The following is a 21,371-nucleotide window of genomic DNA, read 5'->3' as shown; positions in this document are numbered from 1 at the left end:
GTTTAAACCACGTTCGATTTTCTTCTGTCAAGAAGCAGCAAAGGCAGCACAGTAAGCACCCCATAACTGCACAGGGGTAAATTTCTCCTCTTCCCTCCTCTCTCATCTTCCGTGTTAGTTTTGCTTTTCTTGTGAGAATTGCAACTAAAGCCCTAGGTTTTTATGCCTTGGCCATAAATATTACTTTTCTGCTTGGCCTATTGAATGGATTACATTTATGTAAATCAATGTTATGTAACTTGATTTGGAAAGATTACTCGTTCCCTTTCCAAAGATTTCGTCAGCCACCCTGTAAGTAATCATTGCTGCATAACACATGAAAACTCTCAAAAATATGACTCATCCTTTGTGTGCCTCTTTCCAGAGTAATGTCATAAATTTTAAACAGTCCTGTTTAAATAATTTAGATAGAAATATATTGTGTTCCATGCTTATGACAGTGGACATAAGTTCTATTGATTATTTTAAATACTCTTTATTATAATCCAGAGAAATTAAAGATAATTAAAAATTAACAAGCAAAACCAGTACATTGAAATGTTTTACTTTCTAATATATGCTAAAACAGATGTGAATACGAAGTATACATAATCTTAATACATCCCTTTCTGCCTGCTTGCTGTTTCCTACCATCTAAAAGTCTTCAGATTTTATAAATAAGATTTTGTAGATAGCAAAGTGTTATTTTTAATTAAAAAAGAAACAGTAGAAGCAATAGCAAATGTTTAGAGAATGCGAAACTATGTATTTTGAAGGTCCCACATATATGCTTAGCTGTGTACCTTCCATTAACATTCAAGCACAAAAGAATGCATATTTAAATCTCTGCAAGCTGCTTCAGAAATTGGCTGCTTTTTGAGATGGCTCTGATTAACCTGTGATTGTTTAACAGTCTAATAACTGCTTTGCTTCCATACTTCTTAGTAATTTGGATTTTTCAGTAAATTAAATATTTGGAATTTTTCCACTTATCCCATTTAGGCTATCATTTATCACAATAACATTCAATATTTACAGAGCCCAAGTACAAATGTTGCTTTCTGATACTACTTTTTGCATATTTTTTTTTTGAAGGAAAAGAGCCTTTAATTGACAAATTAATCAAAACAACTTTCAGCGTGGATGGCAACACTAAGAGGAGCAGTAAACAGTCAACTCGGATGGCATTTGAATGGTTCCAATATTTTATCACGCTGATCTGGCTTGCTGCACCGTATGATGCCTGCAGCATTTCAGAATCCTCAATGATGCTGCTTTTTCCTTTGATAATAGGACTTGCACCTCTATTTCTGCGGACTTGACAGAAGCTTTCAGCTCAGTTCATTAAATTTTAAAGTGGAAGCTGGAGTCAGTTGGATTTTTAGACAGCTGAGAGGTTTAAGAAGAATAGTTTTCTACCATGGAGATATAAAAGTAAAAGCTTTCCTCCCTCCTCTGTTGCTGATACCCTTAAGAGCTTAAAGTTTCATTAAACGGTGATGAGGAGAATGTTCCTCATTGTTCAAATTAAGTGCATCTATCATCTCTTTTATTGCATACAGAAGGTTCCTATTTGAAGAGAAAATTCAGGTTACAAATGCAGGTACCCAAAAATCTTGCAAATGCATGCAGCCTGTTTCCAGCTTTCTCATGCATTGCGGTGCAGCCCTTAATTGCACAATCATGTGTTCTGGTTCGGTAGGCTTCCTTGCCAGTTTCAGTTCACAGAATGTACTGCATCTACTCAATGAACAACTATTCAGTATTTCCTTTCCTCTTTTTTGCTCAGCTACAGACTTCTGCCTTGATTTCTTCTCAGCATTCAAACTATCTTGAATTAATTTCCTGATGTTTTTTTTTTCTCTGATGTCCATCATGGTAGTAGCTGAGCACTTCACAAATATAATTGCATTCTGCAACATCCTTGTGAGATGACAGGTTGGCATAATCTCCACTTTCAAGGAGAGAAACTGGGAGCTGAGGCACAGAGAGAGTAAGCTCCATTAACACTGAAGGTGTAGATTGAATCAACTAGGACCGCGTTATCTCAGTGCTTCAGTGTTCTGTGCGGGGAATGGGTGGATGGAGAGCAGCCCTGAGGAGAAAGACCTGGGGGTGTTGGTTGATGAGAAGCTCAACACAAACCTGCAATGTGTGCTTGCAGCCCAGAAAGCCAACCGTGTCCTGGGCTGCACCAAAAGCAGCGTGGCCAGCAGGGCGAGGGAGGTGACTGTCCCCCTCTGCTCTGCTCTCGTGAGACCCCACCTGGAGCCTGCGTTCAGCTCTGGGGCCCCCAGCACAAGAAGGACGTGGACCTGGCAGGGGGCTGGAACTGGGTGGGCTTTAAGGTCCCTTCCAACCCAAACCATTCTGTCATTCTACAGTTAATGTGTTCAGACTACACCTTCCAGCTGCACCTGTGAGTGTTCAGTATTACTACAAATGAGACTGATTCTCAAATCAGGCACTCGGACAAATCTCTGCTGCCAAAAAGTTTGGGTTAAATGACTTCCGTCACACCACAAAGGAACACTAGAAAGAATGCAAGCAACATCCAGTTCTCAGAGGGACTACTTTTCTAAACATGAGAGTAGACGTTCTGTCCTTGCACTCTTGGCCTCCCATCAGAGCAGCTGCATCAGAGCAGCTCGGAGGCCTTGTACATAGCAGCCTCTTTTTGCTGCAGCTGCAGAGAGTGTAATTCCATGCACACATACGAGAAGGGTCCCAAGGAAATGCAGTGCAGCATGTTTTCTGTAAAGACTTACTGTTAATGCATATGGCCAATGGGGCAGATCAAGTCACTGGAACAGTCTTATTTTGACGTTTCCAAACTTTGCTCAACTTCACAACCTTAAAATTAATTTACTTTAAATAGGCTGGTTTTTGAGAGTGTGTAGGGGTAAGGTAGTTTGGTACCACAGGTTTGTAGATATTATTCTTTTGGCTTGTAGAGCAAATTAACATTTCTAAATAGATTATTCCCTATAATTTAATGTTTTCATTTGTATAAGACAGACAAGGTTGAAACTCTGATCTTTACCCTTTGAGGTAACAAACCAAATGACTGCATTAGGAGGTTGCTTCATTCAGTGTAGACCATTAATACAGTGGCATGCAGTGTTTTGATCAGTGAGTTTTGCACATTTGCTGACAGCAAACAAACTGAAAGACTGAAGATATTTCATATTGAAGAGCAGAAATTACCAAAGGGACTTGGGGCATAACAGCAAGGTCACCCAAGCTTTAGCTCCTTATTTGTCTACACCATCTTGTCCATTACAAATTGTTTGCCTGACTCTGGGTCCTCCACCAGTCCTAAACTCAGAATTAATTTGTCTTGCATGGTCAAATGGAGCCAGTTCAAAAGCTTAATTGCTGCCATCTCATACATTGTACCTAAGCCTCCCCTCGCTCTCCTTCTCTGGCCCTACCCACATGGAGGGCGACTGCTGAACCTGAGTCTGTGCAGTGGAAGAGATTAAAAATCATAGCAATTTTATGCTATTTTTAACCTTGGTAGTCTTAAAAATTGGATTAGGAGAAAAGTGAAACTAGAAGGATGAGCAAAGTGGAGCGGGCCCTATGTATTGGGAGGGTGAATTGGTCTGAGTGCCCTTATGTCTTTGTACAGCCATTTCTGTTCTGGGCTCACCTGCTTGCCATCTTTTATGCTGCAATGCCCTATTGTCCTTTGCTGTTCTCTCCCCTGTTGCTTTTCTCTTTAGTTTCCCTGTCAGTGCCTAATCAGCTTCTGTTCTCATTTCCTTCTCCCTGGTCTTCCTTGGGTTTCCCTTGGTGGCTTCCAGCAAGCCATACATTTTTACTGGACCTTGAATTTTGAAGGACAGAGTTGAGGTGCAGCAAGCTTTTCTTGCTCCCATTCTTGCTCATAAAACCCCAGCTCTCTCTGCTGCATGACTCTTACCCTAGACTCCAATCCCAGTCCGCCTCTGTCTTCATCTCCACTCCTCCTTCTAATACAGACTGTTGTCTCCTTACTCTTTTTATTCCCTTACTGTTTTCTAGCCTTTCCTGTGTGCTTAGCTTCCAGGTCCGACTGATAGTCTCTTACCAGTCATCTTTTTTTTTTTACTGTTTTAACATCAGCTTGCCTTTCCCATCGTAGCCTCTTTTCAGGCTTCTCCTCACAATGAACTCTTCCACGTAGCTGCTCCATGTCCCCTTTGCCATCTTTTCCTGTTTGGCATCAGGAGGGGAGACATCGTCTCTGAATGAGAGGGACAAAGAGAAAAATTCCCTGCTGGCGTGCTTGGAGGGGACCCAGCTTTGGTCCAAGCAGCGAGAGCTGTGACTACAGAGAAAGCTATTCTCGGCCTCGGTTAGAGCATGTCCACTGTGTAATCCTCAGGAAATTAAGCTGCAGAGAATGTGAAAACTGCATTTATTTCCAAGAGCTTTTAGCTCTCAGGAATGGAAAAAGTTTTACCCAGGCCAAAAGGAAAAAGAAGCGCTACCTTCTCCCCAGATTTCTAGATTCTCCACAGCATTGAGTTATTAGAGCTTCTACAAGGAATAATAGCTTACTGAGACTAAAACTGCATTCATCTATGATTTTTGTTCTCATAAAACAGATATTTATGATCAATATTTGATCATTTGTGGTTTTGTTTAAAAAAAGTTTGTAAAACGATTTATTTTTTGAAAAAAAAATATTCCTGCTTGAAATATCATTCTTTAGATGAATTAATTTTCACATTCAATAAGCTCATCCACCTAGTATGAAATGAAAGAAGGAAAAAAAAAAAACAAAACACATTGCTTTTGCTTTTAAAAAAAACTTAATCTTAAAACAAAAATGCCCTACAGACTTGGGCACCGATGAAATTATGTTCAAATTAGGCTTTTCTCTGTCAGGATCTGAAGTCCCTATAGGTCATGTCCATAACTGAGATACTGATAGGACTATGGACCTCCCCTGCTAATAATGCTGGTTGCATTTTGGCTGCAATATTGATGTGTTCATTATACGTTTATTATACATTTTGTGTTTAAAAGAGGGGTATGAAGCACTGAATTGTAATTGAGCAACTCAGTTGTAGTCCCATCTGTCATTGATTCCTATAGTTGTAGGCAAGTCAGTTCAACTCTTCGTGGTTGCACTCCTCATAAAAAGTTCCACAGAAGTGCTGTGAGGAGAGTTATTACATATTTTTCCATTTTCAAGGCACAGTAATATACATTGACATGTTAGCTTAGTATTAAATTTATTATTAGACTGAAATTGCTTTGCAAACGAACGATGATGCTATCTCTGTCTTGTATTTCTTTAAATATTCCTGGGAAGTGTTTAACATACAGGCATTTCATACAGAACACGACACTTAACTACTATGTACACATCAGTTCTCTGAATGTCGTGAAGTGATTTGATTAAGGAATTTTCTGAGGACTGTGGAGGGGAGCTTCATGGAAAATCTCCTCTGCTCAGAAGACGGGGACGACGCTGGCTCTGCAGGGCAGAGATGGCACACGTGTGCAGAAGTGGCTGCAGAGGCTACAGGAAAACACCGCCACCGAGTTTCAGCTGTGATTCATTCAGAGTCCAAATCTCTTATCTCTATCTCAGTCCAGATTTTTGGCTCAGCTTACCTTCTCTCTCTCTCTCTTATTCTTTTTACCACAGAGCACAACTTGAATCAAAGTTGTTTTCTATAAACTGCAGTTCGTGCATTTTGGTAATGCTTTTTTGTTTAGGGGATTTGGAACCCACTTACAACGTGAAGTCCTGGCGCAGAGCTGTTAAGCAGCCTGACAGACCCACAGCTTCAAACCCCCTCCGACCTACCGGGGGCTGCTGCGCGGAAAGGAAAGGGACAGTCTCCTTGTTTCCCTTCCTCGTATGGCCCTCGGTTGCTCATGTGATTCATCGATCGGCCTTGCCCTGGCTGCTCAGCCACTACAGCTGCCGGAGGAACGGCGGTGGGGGAGCAAGAAGGAGAAGGAAGCTCACGGGTTTTGGCAGCGGCCCGCAGTTACATGGGGTTAAGCCATCCATTAAACCCCACCTTGGCCTGAGGTGCCCGCGGCCCTGCTCGCTGGAGCCTGACTTCTCCTCACGAATGTGCACGGTTACACTGCAGAGGCTACTGAAAATGCACACGCGCTTTATGTTTTGTGGTCTTTCATAGTCCAGCTTTCTCAGTTGGGAGTAGCCGAGCACATTTCATCGATGTGTTTTCTCCAAACCCCGCTCAGCAGAAACTGGTTAAGCTGGTTTGCCATTGGGACGCTCCCCCCATCCCCTTTCCTGGATCCCGTCCCGTTTTCTGTAAATCATCACCTCCAGGAAGTTTGCTGGAGCTTTTCCTCACATCAAGCAAGCGATGGTTTATATCTTGAAACTTAAGCCCTTGCTCTCTCAGCCAGGTACGTTTCTGTTTGTGGAAGCATTTGAAGCCTCATTACCCACGTTTTTAAGATTCCCAAGCCCTTCATTCTGGGAAGAAAGATATGTCACTTGCCATGGTTTCTTCATGGTTAAGGAAACTGCACCCAGGCGAGGCAGTAGACCATTTAGGAGAGATATGAGTGGGCATGATTTCCTGATCTTTCTCTTACTCTGGTGCGCACATAGTTCCTGTTACTTATTATTTGTAGTCCCAACTGATTAACAGCGGAGCCCAGGATCTCCACCTGCGGTTCAGGATCTTGGCAAAACCAGCTCTGTGTAAGGGCAGCAAGGGTTTTTACTGTAGAAGTCATTGCTCTCCATACCACTATATCAAATACTGAACTTAGCTACTATACATACCACCCCAGTCTCGTTTTGATTCACGAAAAAATCCTGGCAGTGTATTGACAAAATGTGTTTATTCTCCTATTGCACTGGAATAAATCTTCGATGTCAAAGAGGTGTGATCCCAAGTAGAAACAAAAACAACAAGAGGAGCATATCATAACGAGAAGGGTGAACGCCAGTACCTGATCAGAGTTGTTGGTGAACAGGTTTAGATTTTTATTCCAGGGAATTCTGTAGAAGATCAACTTGAAAACATTTAATTATCTTTATATAAAAATGATTAAAGAAAGAAAAATTACACTTTTATCTGAAATTCTACTGTAGTTGTAGGTAAAAGAATACATTATGTATTCTTATGTATTTATTATGTATTCTAGCATTGAAGCAAATCACTAAAGGATATTTTTATAATCAGAAATTATGATAATACAGAAGACAAACAGAGGGAAGAAATCTGAGCATTGCAGAGTCTGCTAATTTTTAGTTTTCCCATAGGAACATGACACTTATATGGGGAATACTGGTAGCCAGTTTGCTGCTCACTGGGGGCAGTTTGCTTTAGAAATCCTTCTCTTCAAAATTCACTGTTATACAATGCTTGCAGTTTCCAGCATTGTTTCTAAATTATTATTTTATTATTTTTAACTGAAGTGGGGATTAGAGGAGTTTGAAGAATTGTTATTGACTTGAAAGTTAATCTACTGGTGATTCAAATAACACCAAGCAGGACTCCCTGGGTAAAAGAGTAATAACCATAAAACAGATCTCAGGGGTCACCAGACTCATGTGGGAGGTCAATGGAGGAGACAAGGAGGTGGTCATTTTTTTATGGACAAGCATCCTTCAGGAGACAAGGAGAACGTTCTTCAACAAAATCTCTCATTCTTGCAGTAACTTATTTAAAATCTTAAAATGAAGAAAGAGGTAGCAGTTGCTGATTAAAATGTGAGAACCAGTTGAAAAAGCGAAAACAATCTCGTATGTATTTTTTTGGATCAGTTTGCATTTCAAAACTCAGAATAGAATCAAATCAGGCTTGTATTTTTGGCAACGTAGGGGGGTTTCTCTCTCTCCTTTGCTCCTCCAAATCTTATTACTTGTGATTACTGAAGATCCAATAGAGCCCTTGTACCTTTTTGCAAAACTGTAAGGATTTATTCTTGCTCTCTGGCTCATTTCCCAGGTTTCATCTATGTAGAATTCTCTACGTTTCAAAAGGAGGTCATCTGGTCTGTTTGCTGATCCTCGTGTGGTGTGCCTGTGCTCAGTAGCTGTTCTGTTACCCCTTGGGGATGGGGGGCACTACAGTTGTCGGCCAGTGCCCTGAAAAAAGATCAACATCAAGCACTGTGTTAGCATAAAGTCCTATCCAGACACGAAAACTTGCAGACAGCTTTGGGAAGAAAACTATTTTCAATAAATGTAGCATTTTTTGTTTAGATAATACTTCTTTAGTATATACTAGTCCGAAAAATTACACTCATTTTACTAGTCACTCTAGTGACTAGTGAGTTTACACTCACTTACTAGTCTTTTGCAGTTTTAAGAAAATGTAGACTTGATGTACAAGCAATAAAGTTGCCTCTTTATTTATTGTGAAGTTGCCTGATATTATTATAAAGTTGCCTCACCATTACTGTGAGCAACCTTCTTCTGCTCTTGCTGCTTCTCCTTTAAATACCAGCACACTTGGAAATTTTGGAAAGGTTCGTCTGTGGCATAAGCGCTTTTTTGTAACAGATTTGTGTAGTGTTGAATCCCAGATGGAATCAAAGGAGCAAACCGATTTAAGCCTTTAACCAGCATGCAAGGGTATTTTAATGAAAATTAGTCTGATTCTCTCTTTGAAGCTGTGCATGTGCTGAAAAGGAATGCTACAGATATTCCTTTAGATAATGCTGAGGACTTATCTGCCATTACTTGACTCATGTCAGATTGCTAACTCTGGGAAGCATGCGTTTATGCTTAATCGATATTATAATCAACAGCTGTCTGTTCTGTTATGATTTCTTAACCTTATTAACCTAAACATTTTGTATTAGCATTTATATTTGTGTTACTTATAATGAGCTAACTGCTGACAAATCTAAATCAGTCTAAGCCTGGTGGCATCATTTGAATGGCTGCAAGCTCAAGAGATGATCTGTTTCAATGTTTGCATAATTACTTATTTCTAAAGGCCACGAGGAAAACAGTCGAAATAATCTTTTGCATTATTACAGTTATAGCTATTTTGCAAACTTAGGACTAATGACTTTAGCTTCAGACCTCTTTACTGGCCTCCTTTGCTCCCTTTCTGGAGTTCTGTATTCCCATCCTTGCTTCCAGAACATTGCCCAGCACCATCTCACCAGGACTTCTCATTTTCTCATATGCTTGTTTCCCCGTCTGTTTTCTCCAGCCATTCCTTTTATTCTTTCTACACACTCCTCATCTGTTATGTCAAGTCAGTTCTCTGATTAATGTACTTTGTCCTTTTTCTCTAAATGTCCTTTTCCTGAAAGTACATACTTTCCAAAAACAATTTGATGGTTCCTATTTCAGGATGAGTCCTTATGTGCTTTTCTATCTCAGTCCAAACTTAACATAAACAGCCCAGGAGAGGAAATATGCCACTTTGTTTATATAAGATGAAATGCATAGATTGTCCTTGATTTGTTTGAAATGAAAATGACTGTACGCTTCATCAAGAGAACTTGAGATATTATTTGGTATTTTATTTCCCTTTTAGATGCAACGTATTTGCCAACATCAGGAATAGCAAAGGAAGAAGCAGGGCAGGAAGAACCTGACTGCCTTACAAAATATTTCAGCGTTGTGTGGTGTAAGGCATCAAAGAAAAAGCACAAGAAGTGGGAAGGTGATGCTGTTCTTGTTACAAAAGGAAAGTCGGTAATATTGAAAGATATGGAAGGCAAAGACATTGGAAGAGGTACTGTAGGTTTGCACGTTTGTGTAAGTGAATAATTGGCTTAAAATTAATGTGCTTTGAATAACAGAGAAAAGGTTCTTTAGATATTTCAGAGTTCTCAATACCAAAGTTGAACACTTGATTAAAGCACAGTAGCCTTTTTTTGCAATGGGGGGAGATGGAAAGACGGCTTTATGTTTCTTACGTATAAGGCAGATGTATGGGGGAGGCTGGAGCAGGCTGAATAACATTATTCACAAAAACACCAAATGCTAGTCCAAGGAGAGGATCTGGAAATGAGCGGCAGTACTAGCTCAGCTGAGATGCCAAATGAGGAAGAAGTAGTTGATTTTGGTTGCTCATATACTGCATTGAAGGTGTGAGAGTTCAGGGAACATATACAGGTAAGTTTCTTGTAGATATTCCAGTCAGTAGTATGGTAACTGGGAATGTCTGAGATTGGATCTGTACTTTTCAGCCAAACAGCTAAAAATATTATCTTTGTCAGAAAGACAGGCAATAGCAACGGTTTCCAGCCAAGCCAAAGTCAACTGTGTAGCAATTTTTAGTCTTGCAGTTTTAGCAGCAGCTGCTGCTGTAAGACACAGTTTGGGTTGTTATCAGAGTTAAAAATAAGACTTGCAAACTATAGGCTGCAGTCAACTTGGAGCAGTATTTTTTTAGCAAAAAAAAAAAAAAGAATTAACTTTGCTAACTGAGCCAAAAATATTTGAGGAGGAAGTAGGATTGGACAATGTTGCTACAAAACATAATTTGATTAATACTGGGGCCGAGGTGGCTTCTCAGCTCTTTTGTTACAATCATGACATTGTGAACCTTGCTAGGACCAAGCAGTTGTAATTTGCAGATCAGTCTGTGACTTAGAAATTAATTCAAATTCATTTATAGCAAAGCAATATATGTACAGACTTGCTTGGGTTTGAAAAAGGCAGAGAGAAAGAGAGTAATGTACGGAATGCATCAGCCACCACCCTGTTGTTCTTGTATTTTTTTTCTAGTCCTGTCTTCTTGAATTAGCAGAAAACACAATAGAAAATTGAGTATTCTCATTGTCTCCGGTAAAATTTTTTGGCTATGTTTGATTGTGTCTGGTAGCACAATGATACTAATGCCATTGGTCTAACTTGCTCATTTAGAGTTGTTTCCAATGCTCATGGTTTCTAAGAAAATCATAAATTCACCAATGTAAGCAGTGTAAATTTTAAATATAAATTAGCAAAGGGTAGGTCATAACTACTCTCTACAAGCACCTCGACTAGAAAGACACATCCCGTCTCTTATGTCCTGGCATCTTTCCTGAAAAGAAAATCCTGGCTCTTTCCTGAAATCCTGAAATCCTGAAATCCTGAATCCTGGCTCTTTCCTGAAAGCAGATATGTTTCTTTCAGGAATCAAACAAGGAGTACTGTGCATTTTTGCATGCATTTAGAGGGGAAGAAAAAGGCCTCACTTTGCCTTTTGGCTTGACTATTTTTCAACACTTGCTTAGACTTTGAAACAGCTCAGTAAATTTCTGCTCTTAAAGGAATTCACATCCAGATCTTCACCTTCCAACCTTTTCGGAAGGACACATTCCTAGAAATGGGAGACCTGAGCTTTGCAAACAGCTCCCAGCATTCTTTATATGTACTATCTGCTGGACACCATATGTGTAAAACTTTGGGGGGATTTGCCTCTTACAGGTGAGTGCTTTAACTGTTGGTCAACATAGTCATGCCTTTTATTTTTCTGACCCAACCAAGAATCCGAGCCTGTTTATCCAGAGTGGCATAAATCCAACAATGGGGGTAAAAAAAAAAAAAAAAAGTGCCTGCTTCTAATCCTGAGAGAGAGGCGTCTTTGACCTCCCTGAGTTAAGAAAACAAATTATAGGTAAGCCTCCCATTTCTTATGTGAGAGTTTTAACAACTAGAACACTGTTTAAAAGAAGGAACCACAACTCTTTCCTACATCTTTATATTAAAAAGAAGTGGAACTACATCTTTACTTTTTAATCAGACTGACTGGTAGCTGCTCTGGGAATGTTCACCCGACAGAGTCTGTAGGAGGGCAGAGAAAAATGCATGAGCTTCCTGATAGGTTTTGGAATGAGCAAAGTATTGAGTATAAAATATATATATGAGCAATATATAATATATATGAGCAAAGTATAAATCCTGGCAAAAATCAGAGCATATATTCCCAGTTGTGAAAAGCTACTTTAGAGAACGGTTTCAGAAGAAGAATATTTTGTGTAGATCAACAGCAAGAGGGGCTAGTTGTGTTCGTGCTGGGGTACAAAAGAAGGGAAAAGGACCTAGAATGGTTATTAGTTTTACACAAGTTTAAAACTAAGGCAAGCTGCCATTTTTTATGATATGGTATTGTGATTTTTATAAATTTCCCTTAAACGAGTTCAATAGAACTTATGGATGAGGATGGTAGAATGTTTGCTCACATATTCTGGTATCTAATTCTGAACATTACTGCTGAAATGTCAAGTCTGTTAAGGAGGAAAAGACTTTATATGTTCACATGTTTAACAATTCAAATGCTTAAGAACCAAATACCTGTTGACAGTTTTATTTTTCCTTCCTGCAAATGAGTACTGATGTTAAGGAAGTATAATTTGCTGTGTTGTCCTAATTCATAAATTTTTATATTCTTTTAGGTACTGGATATAAACCTAAAGAGTTAGACAGTCTTGATGAAGGTCAAACACTGATGATTGGAGGAAAAGAAATTGAAGTGATGGGTGTAATTTCAGCAGATGACTTCAGCAGTGGCAGGTGTTTTCAGACTGGAATAGCGACTCATGACACAGTCCCAACTGCTTTACCTCAAGCTACTATGAAACGATTCTGTAAACCATTCAAAAATGTCTGTCAACCCAATACTAAAGAGAATATTCTCAACAATTCTCAAAGCTGCAAACCTCGCCATGATCCAAATGCTTCAAGTAAGGTTCAGATTTTTAAGGTTATTTAAGCATCCCCTGTCTCTCAAAAAAGTTGAGGGTGTAACCAAAATATTCACGTTCCCCTATGTATTAGTGTAGTATTTCTGAAATACAGTAGTCGTCTTTCTATCAGTACCATTTTAGGATTTTATCATGTGTTTCTAACAAGTGAAATGCTCTGCAGTGCAAGTTTCTCATAGTTGTTACAGATGGCTGTAGAAACAGGTTAGAGTGGTTTCTGAGAGTTTTGCCAAGAAGAATATGTATGTTGATCAGAGAAACAGTCTGACATACCCTAGAAGTTCTAGATGAGTTCTGGCTTCCCGCCGGGGTCAGTGAAGCACTAACAGAATATGGCAGCACTATAATTGCTGTGAAGGATCAGTAATAGATCAGATAAGCCAGATTCAGAGAATTGTTCCTGATGGTGCCTGATTCTTCCCAGCCAGTGAGTGTAACTTCACTGCCCAAAACTCAACAGGATATATTTTGGGATAAAAGTTTTGATTTGTAATACTAAAACTACCCTGTGCTGAAGAGCCACGAGAATTCACGTGGAAACAAACTGGTTAAGCAGTTGTATAAGAGGGATCCTGTAAACATTTGATAATTGCAGGAAGTGACATTGCTTATCTAAACAAGAAGTGCTCTTCTGTCTATCAATAACAAACCAGTCATACAACCTGCTGGTTAGGAACTATATTCTGCTGATGGCTTTGTCTTTCAGATGGAAGATAGAATCAATTTTAAAGAAATATTACTAAGTAGACAATCCTCATTTTTTTTTAAAAAAGGTCGTTCTGGATTCTTACTATAGTTTTACCTCCATCCAACTTCTTACCTCATATCTTGATAGTGTAAAGCTTTTCAAAGCTACTGCTTGACTGCTATGTAAATAAACAAGGAAATCCTCATCACCTAGCAATTAATGATATCATTTGTACTTTTGTAAGAGCACTTTCATTAGCACCGTCTTCTAGTCTCAATTCAGCTTGATTATGTTGTTTCTAGTAATGCAGCTTCCTGTGTTTTCATGATGACTCTGCATTAGCTTTCTAACCTAAAATCTGGCAAAGAGATGATATATTCTATACCCAAATGAACTTCTTTGTTGCTTAAGCAATACTCTGTCAAAAAACTAAGTTTTATTCTAGATCTTTGCCTTCTGTAACTTTTCTTCTGGTGAATTTGAGCACCTCCTGTGACACTTCCCCAAATTGCCTGATACGGAAAGCCCTCAACACATCCATAGGTTGGACTATCACTCATTAATATCTTTGTTGGTGACATGGACAGCGGGATCAAGTACTCCCTCAGATGGAGCTGGGGATGTTCAGCCTGGAGAAGAGAAGGCTCCAGGGAGACCTTACAGAGCCCTTCCTGTGCCTAAAGGGGGCCTACGGCAAAGCTGGGGAGGGACTTTTTGTCAAGGAGTGTAGGGATAGGACAAGGGGGAATGGCTTTAAACTAAAAGAGGGGAGATTTAGATCAGGTAGGAAGAAATTATTTGCTCAGAGGCGGTGAGGCAGTGGCACAGGCTGCCCAGAGAAGCTGTGGATGCCCCATCCCTGGAGGTGCTCAAGGCCAGGCTGGATGGGGCTTTGGGCAACCTGGTCTGGTGGGAGGTGTCCCTGCCCATGGCAGGGGGCTGGAACTGGGTGGGCTTTAAGGTCCCTTCCAACCTGAGCCGTTCTGTGGTTCTATGATTAGTGTTGTTTAACTCAGGAGGATCACATAGCTTATTTAACGTCTTGCTGCATAATTTCTTTCAGAAGTAATGGAGATATTTTCCTAGACCAGGACCTCGGTATTGGAGCATTCAAAGGTTTTCATGCTGAGGTCTATGACAATCATTGATTAAAATGCATCTTTTTCAAAATGGAATGTTGTTTATCTGTATGCTCAACAGAACTGAGCACAGTGACAAAGATGGAAACCCTTGTCTTCCAGATATGCTTTCTAAGCTTTTAGTCCAAAACTCATTTAAACTGTGCTCTTCCCCATCTCTGATACTGAAAAATTTTGTTAGAAAAGTGTTATTTTTGTCACCGCCACCTTTTATGTATACCCAGATGCAATTTGATGTAATCCATCAGAACTCAGCCCTTTGTCAGTAGGAAACAAAATCCCTCTGAGTGATAGAAGCCTTCAACTGACCTATTTCCGTGAATAAATTATCAATATAGATCTATTCTAGCAACATAAAAATATCAGAAGCTGTGAATTGCTTTCTCTTTCTGTCTTCTGACAATACCACTTTTCAGTGAGGTTGTGTATCATCAATATAAGCAACCTTTATGGACATCGTCTAGCAAAATAATGACATCAGAGTTTATAAACAAATGATGGCAAGCAAAACTGCTATACAGATGTAGCCAAAGGACATATCCCAGTCTCTCTTTGCCTCTGTATGTCTTCAAACTTGTCGAATTCTTGTATTCACGCACTGTGGCAGCCTTTGTCAGCTCACTCTCATTCTTTCTCTCTTTTCTGGCAAATCATTGTCTTATCTCTGTTTCTCAAGAAGAGAAGTCTTTCCCATCATCTACAAGAATATCCCCTTGAAATCCCAGTCTTTCTGTGTGTCATTGTTTGTGTTCTTAGACTTTCCTTTTAGAAACCTTTTAGACCTTCTTCTGATTTAAGTATTCAAAGTCATCATGCAAAATTTATTAGGTAGGCAGTTTCACTTCATAAAATAAAACTTCCCAGTTTGTCACTTTTACGTTGGAGAAAAGTGCAAACTATTCTGGAAACCTCTGCAAAGAGATTTTTATTTCAAAGGCTATCTAAAAGTTTTGTTGGTAAGTGCATTTTCTGACTGAGAATGGTCCATATATTAAACAATACATTTAGCAGCCATCAGATCACTGACTTTTTTTTTCTGTAGATGATTTAAATAAATAATAACCTATGCTAACAGCCAAAAAAAAAAGAAGTGCAACATTTCCATATGTTTTCTACTTCAAGATTCTCTAGTTATGCCGAGACCAAATGCAAGCCATCAGTGGATGTTCAATAAGGCTGGTTTACCTGTGGTGGATGTAGTTGTGGATCCTTACATTGCAAATAATCTCCGACCACATCAGAAAGAAGGAATTGTATTTCTATACGAATGTGTAATGGGAATGAGGTAAGAACATATTCTTTTGGCTTTCAATACATATAATATTTTCATGTCCATGTCAGAAATTAAAGAATTGGAAGGGGAAAATTTGAGAAGTTGTTCAGTTAATTAATATTAATAATATTAATAATTTTCTCCTAGTAAAGGTTGCACAGTGTTTTCTTTTCTGACCTGTATGTATCATTGTGCTCGCTGTGACTTTGCCAGATATGATAAGTGCAGCAAAGGGCCTGTCAGTTCTTCTGAAATTACCATGTCTTGAAAACACAGATAAAATCTGACCCATGCTAACGCACACTGATTTCTGGACTTTATAATTCATATAATTCATAATTATTCATATAATTTATAATTCAGTCATTTGGGATAGAGAAACTGAAGAAAGTATGTACAGTGAAGGTATATATGAAGGTATGTAGAAAATGAGGAGCTTCTCGCTAAGGACTTCTTGTCCTTCCTGAATGAAAACCTACAGCAGAGCATAAGTATACATAGGTTCTTTATACTTCAGAAAGCAACCTTGAGAAACAATTCCCTAAAACAGTTGTAAACAATAACAGGTATATCTTTTAAAATGTTATCATTGTATCTTACAGAGTTAGTGGCAGATTTGGAGCTATTCTTGCTGATGAAATGGGCTTAGGAAAAACTTTGCAATGCATTTCACTTGTCTGGACTCTTCTGCGTCAAGGGGTCTATGGATGCAAACCTGTACTAAAGCGAGCACTAATTGTGACCCCTGGGAGTCTGGTAAAAAACTGGAAAAAAGAATTTCAGAAATGGTTGGGAAGTGAAAGGATCAAAGTCTTTACAGTTGATCAGGTAAGATTTATTTCCAAAAGGGGATTAGGTCACATCTTGCTCAGAATATAGGACTTGTGATTATTTTTTTATTATTATTTTTAACCAGAGACCTAAACTAGTAATCCTCTATTAATATTTATTTGGAATACTTAATTTCTCCTTCATGTAGTTGTCCAAATGTGCATTTAGCTGTCAGTAACCAGGTTATAGCTCAAGCTCACCTGCCTGCGTCTGTCGTATCTTCCCTCAGGCTTCACCTTTGTGGATATAAAAGGTAGCATGCTCTTCCTCGTCCCTCTTTGGTTTAAGGAAGAACTTTCTGTTGTATATCAAAGTGCATACCTTCCGTGCTTTATATAACACCACTTCTAGCTTGACTGACTTGTACTCATTTTCTTTGGTAGTTCCTCTTGCTCTGCACTGAAAACTTTTTCCGCCTCGTTTCAGCCGTCTGCTTCAGGTCACTTTAGAAGGTTATTCCCTTTACGGTCACTGTCAAGAGTTAGGTTTCTGTAAGGATGATTTAGTCTTATGCCAAACCTAGAGGCTTGGCATTACATACTGTGAATATCTCTTCTCTCTGGAAGAAAGCAGACAGGTACAAATCTCGATAAAGAAGCTGGCTGACGCTGACCCATCCCTCCTATTGTGGAGCTGTTCCTGCTGGTAATGACACTCCCAAGTTCCTGTATTGCCTAGATGAATCCCATGTGCTGAGGGATCTCATCTTTTAATCTCCTTGGTATACCTCTAGGATCTTGCCTCATTTTTGGAACACAGATCTCTCTCTATGTCTAACTGCAAAGACTCAATGTTCTAGCATGGGCTCTGTGCTTCACTGATCTTTACTGACCACAACAGTCAGGAAAGCACCTGGTAAAGACAAGTAAAAGAGAAAGGAGTTCAAAGAGTGAGGGTGTACTATCACTGACAGGGCTTTCTCTGGAGGAGTTCCATATCATGCTGTGGTTATTCAGAAAGGCTTTCTTGTCATGCTTCCCTTTAAGCATGGCTCAGTGTCTCAGTCAAAGTGTTGGCTCCCCTCAGACTGACATTTGTGATGCTCTGAACAGGAGACTCTCTTGTGTCTTTATTAACACTTCCAAAGCTTTTAAATTCAAGCTCTGTTGTTTATAATTTGCCATCCACTATTTATTTTCCTAAGCCTTCTGCTTCCCATGTCCATTTGGAGTGGGCATTCATAACAGAAAGAAAAGGGAAGTTACTGAGCAAACACACAAACTGTGTTTTCTACACGTACATTCAACAATCTACCGTACCCTTACTTCTTCCCTGGTTCTTACTGTTTGGATTGTGCCCATGGGAGGGAGTGGAGACACAGGAGGTCTGTGCCTGTAAAACATTAGAGGAGTATGGGAGGCACCAGGATGGGGACACAGCCACTTAACATGTCTGAATGAAGCATTCAGGAGGTAGTGTACCCCAACAGTTAAATGTGTTCCAGACAATGCCTCTTAGAGAACTAGGAGGTAAATAACTTATCGTTTTTTGAAGTAAACAAGCACTAATTTGCCAGTGTTTGCTAGCCAGGACTGTTTCTCACTGAGAACACCAGATGAAATGGAATAGAAGCTGACTTGACAGCTTTGGTTGTACTAAACAAGAAGAATAGAAAACACAAATGGTAAACGTGTAGTGTTTACATTGGTGTTTACATCAAAGATACAGATATTTATTTTCCACAGTTATTTTTTAATCTATAGGTTCCATACAATTACATCGAAGGAAAAAAAAATACTTCATTTTAAAGATAACCTAATTTTAACATAATCTGCTTTTAGTTTCTTGTAACATTTTTACTGTCTATATGAAACAGCAGATATTTCAGGGAAAATGGAAGTTTTCAAACTATTTTAAATGTAGATATAAATTTTATAGAACGTATAAGATTTTGTAAAAGTAATTATTTATTTGAATACCACTCTTATTACTGTCAAAACCCTGAAATTACTGAACCTACTCATCTTCCACTGGGGCCAATCTACATGTCTGTTTCAGTAATAGGTGCTCTTTGCATCACTTTTTTTTCCTTACTAACTTGTTTCAAGATGTGGAAACGAAGCAGACTGACTTGTCAGGAACTGTATAGGTTGAAGGCTTGAGAAATATAGAAGTTTCTAAAGGAAGTGGATACAAGGCAAAATATAATATGCAACATTTTTGCCTGACAAAGGTAATTAGAAATAATTAAATGTTTTCTTTCAGTTTTTACAAATAATGTTGGGAAGAAAAAAAATCTGACTTTGCTGACAGTTACTGTGACCCAAATCGACAGTAGCTTTTATTTGTCTTTTAATTTAAATAACTTTAATATTCCTACTCATTTCATTGGAGCCATTTGGATTGAGGACACTCAGCAGCTTTTAAGATTGTGTTCCCAAATAGCAACGAATACATTGTCATGCAAAGGCAAGATGCAGTATGACTTGCCTGGGGTATAATGAGGTATTTAAAAATAATTTACTGTCTATCTTCTACAGAAAAACAGCAATTATCCTACTGTTATTTCTTCAGTATAACTTAAAAGGAAGAGCTTGTCTCAAAGTTTTGTTTTTTTTTTATTTTCTATTCTTGCCTATAAGGAATACACTCAAAGAACTAGCAGACTTTTCAAAATGTGTTAGGCGTGTTTTCCTCATTTTCACACTGAAGCACTGAGAACTGATCCTAACCCTCCAGTAACAAACTTTAAAAAAAACAGGACATTATTTGCTTTTAAAATGTGATTACAGTTTACAGAAGAATTACAGTTAAAATGCAAATGTCAGGTAGAGGACATTGCTTTTAAAATGAAGGTTTCCTCACAAAAATTGCATTTAGGTCTCATTAATTCACACTATCAGTGTTTGAGATGTGTTTCAGAGAATAACTCCCATGATCTGTTTGCAGAGCATCACTTCCACAGAGGTTGTGTTGGGTTAGTTTTTGAGTTGAAGAGTCTGGAGAATGAATTAAGGCAAGGTTCAGGATTCAGCATTTTTTAATTTACACTTCACTGGCTATGTTAGATTCGGACTAGCGCAAAGCAGGGTCTGTTCAAAGAGTAAGTGTGGGACATTATGGAGCTCTAATACTGACTGACAATTGCTCCATACGAAGCTCCAGGCACCTCACTTAAACCTGTCAAGTCACTCTGGGTAACTGAAAATGGAGGCTGTAATACATACATATCTTGCAGCTTGTCAAGAGGATAAATTAATTGTTTGAAAATGACTTGTAAATACAGCTGTGAATATATTATATTTGGCTGCAGGGGGGTTATAATATGTCAGGACTCTCCTTCTTTTTAAGGGATTCAAGCACTCAAAATGAGTAGCCAGGGGAGGGAAGTTGCTCAGAAAATGCAGAAAAACAAAATGATTTCCAAACCCTGCTCATCTTTTGATGCTTCACCACCCCAAGAAAAGATCAGGGGGCATTGCATCTGTCCTCAGGGCTGCAGTATGGAGCCTGAACGCTGGGTAGGGACAGCACTGGGTGTTGCCAGCAGGGCTCCTCTGCTCCCGTGTTGGGAATGGAGGGTGAAGGAAATTTTCTGCTCCTCTTTCCAAAATGGCAGTAAAAATACTGGGCAGAAAACAGGCACTTAACTGCCATCTTGGAAGCAACAGGAATGCCGTGGTCCAGTTCAGACACCTGGGGGAAATCAGTGCGTGCCCTTGTTAACCTAGTCTTCACTGCTTCTTTCTTCCTCCATCATGTGCTGGGCCTCTTCATGAGCAAGATGTGGGGATTCATCTACCACAAGGTACTTTGTGGGATTAACTTGCCAGATTTGGCCCATGGATTCACCTGAATCACCTACCTGAAAGCTCTAAAGACTGTGGTAATTAAGTGGTATTACTCTTTCAGTGTATTACACCATCTGGCTGCAGACTTAGTTGTCTGTCTTTGGTAACTGATCTTGTTTGGAAATAGAAATACCTTTTGAGGCTCTAGGTTGGTCTGCTTCAAAATTAAAGAGATAGTTCAGCTTGTCAGCTGGCACCATTGCCTGCTTGGGAAGTGAACACTGTTAGGAAACAGGAAAGAGTATGCAAGGAATTAGTATCTGGAGCTAAGTGGAAAGGCAAGGGATGTGCCAACAGAAGAATTTTTCATTTTTATATGTAATTACAAGACAGGTAAGCAATCCCAGTACATTCACAGGTCTGTAAATATGTAAACAAATAATCATAGAATTATAGAATCAAAAAGTCATGTAAAGAAGGAATTCCAATACATAGAATCAGAGAATCATAGAATATCCCGAGTTGGAAGGGACCCACAAGGATCATCGAGTCCAATAACTATTTCTAGGAGTTTTTTTGTTTTTGTTTTTTTTTAAGAAACTGCCTTAAACATTACAGTGGCTTGTTAATTTAGTGGGTTTTTTTGTTTGTTTGTTTGTTTGTTTGTTTTTTTAGGCTAGTTCTGTCTATAGGGTCTAGAACTGTACAACTGGGATTCTGGTTCAGACTTGAATGATCTAACATGGACAGCTGTTGTTGGTTTCCTCATTGTCGCATTTGATAATAAATAAACTTTGTTCTGGTTGTTTTATTTTGGAGTTTAGAAACAAAAGTCTTAATGTCCATTGAAGGAAAAGGGGCTGAAGACACTTTCTGACCACTAATGCAGGGTTTAGAGATCAATTGCATTTAATTACCAATAGACAGGTGTGTTTTCTGGGACTATTTATAGGCTTAACTCTGTGAGTCCTAGGCTGCTTTTAGCTTTTGGCCAACCCATCAATCTTAAGGGCTTTTGACAAAGTGAGTATCATATTCAATTTAAAACTACAAGTGGAATTTTAGGTTGGCAGAAC

General features: G+C 39.1%; 1 protein-coding gene across 3 annotated transcripts in view; it reads left to right on the top strand.

The window, feature by feature from the left end:
• RAD54B (RAD54 homolog B) overlaps positions 1-21,371 on the top strand; it is a 69,379-nt gene that overhangs the window by 29,598 nt on the left and 18,410 nt on the right. For all 3 annotated transcript variants that reach the window (XM_040546541.1, XM_040546542.1, XM_040546543.1), the window contains exons 4-7: positions 9,474-9,674; positions 12,325-12,612; positions 15,583-15,745; positions 16,336-16,561. In XM_040546541.1, the coding sequence (XP_040402475.1) occupies positions 9,474-9,674; positions 12,325-12,612; positions 15,583-15,745; positions 16,336-16,561 (878 nt within the window). The remainder of the gene's footprint in view (positions 1-9,473; positions 9,675-12,324; positions 12,613-15,582; positions 15,746-16,335; positions 16,562-21,371) is intronic.

The sequence above is a fragment of the Cygnus olor genome, chromosome 2, assembly GCF_009769625.2.
Source record: "Cygnus olor isolate bCygOlo1 chromosome 2, bCygOlo1.pri.v2, whole genome shotgun sequence".
Lineage (NCBI taxonomy): Eukaryota > Metazoa > Chordata > Aves > Anseriformes > Anatidae > Cygnus > Cygnus olor.
This window is presented reverse-complemented; position numbering and strand designations above follow the sequence as displayed.